The sequence below is a fragment of the Lacerta agilis genome, chromosome 1, assembly GCF_009819535.1.
Source record: "Lacerta agilis isolate rLacAgi1 chromosome 1, rLacAgi1.pri, whole genome shotgun sequence".
Taxonomy (NCBI): domain Eukaryota; kingdom Metazoa; phylum Chordata; class Lepidosauria; order Squamata; family Lacertidae; genus Lacerta; species Lacerta agilis.
The window spans coordinates 20221470-20227914 of NC_046312.1; the positions used below are offsets into that span (position 1 = coordinate 20221470).

Below are 6445 nucleotides of genomic sequence, written 5' to 3' on the forward strand. Positions count from 1 at the left end.
CCCCAACCGGGATGCAAATGCGGCGACAGAGCCCGCGGTGAGCGTCCAAGTTCTACCTGTGAAGAATGGAGCTAAAAGAACCCGGTGGTCGTGAGTAAAGAATTTGATTAGAAATCGTGCTTTTGGAACGATCCGGGGGGAAGGAGAATGGCAGCCTGCCCTCCCTCCCTTCGAGCTCAAGAATCTAACCAGTTTGACCGATTGCTGCTACAGAACTGGTTACAATGTATTTAAAATTGACACAGGAGACTGGCAAACTTTTCTTTTGGGAAGTTAACTAGAGGAAAATATCTCCTTTTAAAGTTGCGGTATTTGCGCTCCAGTTCAGGAAAATGGCGACGAACAAAGAGGGGAGTAGAAATATGATACCCACTTCCTCCTCCTCTGCCAGTATGCTGGGTTTCGTCCTTGAACTGGCACTGAACTCTGGACTAACGGACGAACAGAGACTCACTGCCTTGAAGGTGGAACTGCTTTATAGAAAAGTCAAAGTCTTGTGTGGGGGTCTGAAATGGAACCAATTGCCCACAGAGGAGGCTTACAAAACTTTTGATACTTTGGAAGAAAGCCTTGCCAAAGAGTTGAGAGGATGGATGCAAAGATGGAGTGAAATGAATGAGCTACTTCGGAGAAGAAATTCGCTTTTTGGGGGTGGCAGCCCCAAGGCGACGTTAAGATTTCGTATATCCAGTCCCCGAGGTGTGAGCTCGGGGGCCAGGGACAGAGAATTAAGGTATTTACAAGAAGAAAAGGAATGTTACAAAGAACCGAAGAAGCTGAGAGATGATGAGATGGACACCTCTGAACTCGCGGCAAGGAGAGGTTTGGACTGTGCCTGGATCTGTGGACGCTTGGAGAGGGAAGAGATATGGAAGTTCAGTGCTGATGCCATTAGGAGAAGAATAATGGACAGAGGGGGTGTGGGGTGAAGCATTAAGTAAAACTTTATGCAGCCTGATATGGTAAATTGAAATTGGAGGGTGAATACTGTCAACAACTTTTTGTTATATTTCTTATTTGAACATGAAAGGAGATATTTCAAGTTTTTATGTTACTAGCAGCAACCTTAAGGATAGAAGAGATAGATTAGATGTGAATGATTTGAGAAGATTTATGAGGTGGAGTATAAGCAAAGTGAATTTAAGTGGATTAAGTTTATGGATTTAGAAGATTAAATGGTGAGGTATTATTATGATGATGCATTTTTAGCAACTGTTGAAGATATAATTGAATGTAATTATACAATTGTAGTTAATGTTTTTTTTTGTAGGAGAAATGGTTATAAAATAGACTAAGGATACAAACTCGAAGGTGAAAAGGCAGGGGAAGTCAAAAGTCAAGATATGGAATTAGAAATTTTTTTTTTTCTAGAAAGATGCAATAAGAAAGCTTGACATTGTTTGTATTTGTTTTATTTGTTCTGCATTTGTTTATTGTAGGTGTGGGTGTGGGTATATGTTTGTTATAGAAAAATGCCAATAAATTCTTATATTAAAAAAAAATAGAACAGGGGTGGGGGACCCTTTTCAGCTGGAGGGCCACATTCTCTTATGGGCAACCTTTTGGGGACCACAAGCCAGTGGTGAACGAGGCAATGAATTTGCCAGTTGGCTGCATTCCAGCAATACAAAAGCCTCAGGTTCTTCTACACATGCATGGATCTCCATTCAGGCAAGCGAGAGGCATTACTGCATTCAATGACACATTCCAGATTAGCTGAAACACTGGAGGGAAGCACAGAGTAGGGCTGCGGTGAGCAGAATGGGCTAAGGAGAACCTCCTGGGTCAGACAGAGGAGCCTGGTAGGCCATATTCAGCCCTGAACATCCCCACCCTTGGCCTAGAGATCAGACTCAACTACAGGTGGAAAGAGCAATTGTCATACATGCAGGAGAAGCAAAGCAGCTCCCTTCCACCTTTTGCAGACAGAAAGGCAAAGACTTCCCCACCTGAAAGCATTTGAAGGGTGGAGGCTCAAAGAAAACAACTCATTGGCTTTTTATTTACTTTAGTGCCCTTGGTATTTACATGCCAGGAGGAACGGAGTTCTCCTTTGCAGAAGCAAGGCCTTGCACTTTTCTTGCACGCCCTCTTCTGCAATTGTACGGGGGGGGGGGAGGGAAAAAGGTAGTCAACTCCTGAATAAATTCACCATCATTATTTCTGTTCCTGATGTCTCCTTGGCCAACCCAGCCAGGGGGAGAACGCGGGTGGTCCTTGCAGGGGTCCGGATTCTCGCCCCACACAAGAGAGGGAGAGCAGAACCAGGCCGGCCATTCTTTCAGGCCTTTGTCCCCGCTCCCTCCATCGCCGGCGACGCGGCGCTGCTGACGGTCCAGCGAGAGGCAAGGCCCTCGCAAGGCGGCGGCGAATACAGGCCCGCCATGCCTAGATGTACCCAAAGACGCCGAAGATGGGGGGCGGCGCGGCGGGCTTGGTGGGAATGGGCTTCCAAACCACCGGCCGGTGCACTTTCGGGCCTGCCCCGCCGCCGTCCGCCTTGCAGAAGGGCTCTACCTCCGCCGGCGAGGCCGCGTTTTTCCTCCACAGGCCCAGGCCCGGGAAGGGGCCTACCGGCGGAAGGGAAGCGGCGAGCGGCGGCGGCGGGTAGACGCCGGGAGAGGCTTGCGGTCCGTGGTACTGAAATGGACAGCAGCTCCAGGCGCTCAGTACCTGCGCGGCCTCAGCGTCCGGCCTGCTTCCCGGCGGGCTCTCGGCAGCGCTAACCGTCCTGCCATCCGGACTTTTTTTATTTTTCTTTGCCTCAAGGACAGGCAAGTCCTTGGAGGAGGACGACGACGACGACGACGGTGACAAGGAGTTGGAAGCGGCTCCCGCCGGGAAGGCGACGCCGTTCCCGCCCAGAGGGCCCGGGGCCGGCCGGGGCTCTTCCCAAAATGAGGCGGGCAGCTGCCTTTTCCTCATGGGCACTTGGTCGGGCCTAGCGGTCGCCTCAGAGACGCCCTGCTGCTGCTCGCCGGCCTCTGCGGCTTTGCAGGCCTTGCTGTCTCTGTCGCCTCGGCCGACGGGAGCCTCGAGGCCTCCTCGCGCTCTCTCCTCAGGCGCCTTCCGATCCCTGGCGGGCTGAGGCGGCTGCTGCTGCTGCTGCAGGTGGTGGTGGTGGTGATGGTGGCAGCGAGGCAGGCGGGAGTATTTCTGGGAGAAGCGCTTGAGCTGCTTCTGCAGGTACTTCCTATGGTCGACGGAACGCCGGCACGGAGCCGACTTGTCCAGGGCCGCCTTGATGTCGCTCGAGGCCAAGTTGACGAAGTTGAGGAGCGTCTTCACCTCGCTGTCGGCCGAGGCCATCTCTCACAGCACCGGGGAGGAAGGCCCGTCCATGAAGAGGAAGGATCCGGCTCCCGCGCTCCCCAGGCAGCGCGGCTCGGCAACCCCGAGTTACACGGCAGGTGATGATGCTCAGGCTAGGCCAGTGGTTCCCAAACTGGGGTCCATGGACCACCCCCAGTGGTCTGCAGAGTGTCTGTGAAAAGGCAATTAAAAATCATGCAGCATCAAGCGAGGATCATTGCAATAGATACAACAGGCAAACAACAACAACAACAACAACAACAACAACATAAAGCGACTGCCAAGACCCTCTGCAATTTTCAAGTGGTCTGTGGGAGGAAAAGTTTGGGAACCACTAGGCTGGGCTAAAGGGGGACGCCCTTTAAAGTCGCCCTTGGCATAAACCCCTGAGGGAAGGGACAAAGGCAGACATGCTAGAAAACTTTTGCAAAGATAAAATACCCAACACACACCATTTTCACATTTCCCTTTTGCACACACCATGCATTTGGAGCATCTGCAAACGCACGTGCCGGGATGGGATTCAGGACATGTGTGTATCTCCCGTAATGTGTGAAAGTAGAAGGCGGCATCCCTTTTGTTTTTAGCTGAATGCAAAGTAGAGATGCATTTAGTTTGACGTTAAGAAGTGGCGTGGATTTGTGCTGCAGGTCTGTTGCACGTACATTAAAGACCTTTTTATCCTTTCCCACAAAAGGTTCTGCCTATGTTACCTACAGTGTTAAAAAGGGGGGGGGGAGACTTTCTTCCCCATTTTGCTGCAGTGCTGCTTTACTGACATCTACATGTATACTTAGGGCAAGAGAGATTAAGATGTGCTTTTAGTGTCGCTTATGAAAATGCCCAACATATTGACATGTTCCGCGTCTCACACATCTATTATACACATCTCTGTGTGTGTGTGTGTGTGTGTGTGTGTGGACACACATTCTTAATGCCATTGATAGAGGCTTCACATAGTTATCCACAAAGCTGTTAAAAGCTCCATTCTGATACCCAAATGCAATTGTGTTGCAACTTTCTCTCATGCACACACATTCAGGTTACACTATGCAAAATACAGAAGCAGCACTTGAGACAATAACTTTAGATAAACATGCATTTGGTCCCAATAACTAGCCAAATAAAAGTATTGTCTCACATGCTTGTTTCTTCCCATGTAGACTGAAGACCACTGTGAAGGTGCTGCTGTACTAAACACACATTTCTTTGCAACCCTTTTACAAACTCACCACTGATGCATACACTCATACCCTATCTGACATATTCCTCCCCCTCTCTCCCAGTCTTACAGTCATCATTTTCTACTGCTATGGCCCCACTCGTCAATCTGGTTAGACAGGTAGCATTTAACCATTGATTAGAAATCTATGCATCATTTTCTTGGCACTCGATAAGTCAAACACACACACCCTCCCAGCTAGATTGTCTCTTAAATATTGAGTGTTACTGTAACTCCGTGGTAGAGAAGAAGCTCACCAGCTAATCTTGTTACATAGGTTAGACACTACCAACCTTTAGAGAAGCAGCCGGACCCTGTGAGTGTTTTGCGGCACTTGAGTAAACTGAATGAATATCAAGTCCTTCTAGTTAGGAGGCTTTCTCAGGCCAATCAGAAGCCACTTTGCCAAATACAAAGCATCCCAATCAGGCATTAGGCTCCCCGTTCTCACATTCTTTGCCATCACAAATTGTCACCATGGGGACAGCCACAGAAAGACAGCTAATAAATACGATGATTTCCCTGTGATGCCTACCATTCCCCCCTTTCCAGCCCCCTGCCCCCCTTTTCTTAAACACAATCAAACATGATATGCTGAGGATGAGTAAAGCAAGTTTGCTGGGGCCCTTTTCTCTAAACTACTCCAAAGCTGTCTGAAGGCTGGCAGTAGCCATGCTTGAGTAACACTGGACAATGCTAGTTTCGAAGACCTGGCTAGCCTACTTTTTAAACTGTTCTTGATCGGGGCCTCTGCTTCCACACACACCCCCCCAAAAAAAATCCACCAAAGGGAGGGTGATGTCAGAAAAAGGTAGGAATGGAACAAATCTCTAAAGAGATGTGCAGATATCCATGGAAAAGGAGCTTGAGCGCTCAAGAATCTTGTCTTTATGTTTGCCCCCTCAATTGAGCCACACAAAAGCTGAATTACCCATTCAAACCACCCGGACAAAAGGATGGAGTTGGATAGTACTCTTGCATCTGTAGTCAAACAGTTAGAGACTTAAATCGAGTCGTCATGATGGAGAAAGAGTTAGACAAAGCCCATAGAATTGCCATCAGCAAACATTTTCCTGTGTCATATTAGTGGGTCTCCATGACTCCCCCTGGCCCAGGGACAATAGCACAAGTTTGCACACTCGACTACTGTCACCCTGCCAACGCTGGCAAGGAGCAGAAACAGGACAATCCTTTAAGGGGAAAGCATGCCCACTGCAGGGAAGGTAAGAAGAGAGGGAAGAAAAGCATGTGAAATGCTAATTGAGCTGCTTCCTTTATTGATTCAGAGTTATGTGAGTCCTCATCCTCCTTGCAGGATTGTCCTTAGGGGTGGCAATAACTTAATAGCATGCTAAACCTGGGAGTCCCACACTGTGTGCTATCCCCACAGTGATCTTTAAGAATAGTGGGGGGGGGGAGTGAAGTTACCCTGAATGAATTTCAGAAATGCTAGACATTCAGGAATACAGCCAGCTTGCAATGTGGTACGTTCACTCACAACTGAGACTGGAGCAGACAGAAGTCCAAGTGTTTTTCAGTCTTAGCACATGCACTGCGGACTTCATGATATATAAAATTCTGTATGAACACTCAAATACTGATGCTGATCAGGGCAGCAAAAGCTGTACCCCACCAGGGCACTAGCTTGTCAACCAGTGTTATAAAAAAACCATAGCTCTATATGATACTTGAAGTTGAAATATCAGAAGAGCTTTAGAAATAATAAATTAGACTAACATCCAGATCCTAACCTTATTTTTTTCTGAAGCAAATTTCATTGATATAAATGGAGCATACTCCTAACTAGCTTACTCCCAATGAAGTGCATGGGACTCTGGTGTTCTATTTTGTGAACATTTATAAAAGTTCTAGAAAATATACCTAGAGTTTGGATAATTAAAATTTATCATC

The 6445-nt window shown here is 47.9% G+C and overlaps 1 protein-coding gene across 3 annotated transcripts; it reads right to left on the reverse strand.

Moving 5' to 3' along the window:
* Positions 1-2127: 2127 nt before the first annotated feature.
* On the reverse strand, positions 2128-5639 carry FAM181A (family with sequence similarity 181 member A). Of its 3 annotated transcripts, none has more exons than XM_033140660.1 (2): positions 5466-5639; positions 2128-3484 (listed from the first exon to the last, which is right to left on the reverse strand). In XM_033140660.1, the coding sequence occupies exon 2, from the start codon at positions 3307-3309 to the stop codon at positions 2389-2391; it is 921 nt and encodes a 306-aa protein (XP_032996551.1). In that variant the 5' UTR covers positions 3310-3484; positions 5466-5639; the 3' UTR covers positions 2128-2388. The 3 variants fall into 3 exon arrangements, with proteins under 3 accessions (XP_032996551.1, XP_032996535.1, XP_032996542.1); XM_033140644.1 differs by lacking the exon at positions 5466-5639 and adding an exon at positions 4828-5070; XM_033140651.1 differs by lacking the exon at positions 5466-5639 and adding an exon at positions 4792-5070.
* Between the last annotated feature and the right edge of the window lie 806 nt (positions 5640-6445).

Excerpts from the sequence above, each read along its gene's own strand:
- FAM181A (XM_033140660.1), bottom strand. The coding sequence starts at position 3,309 with ATGGCCTCGGCCGACAGCGAGGTGAAGACGCTCCTCAACTTCGTCAAC.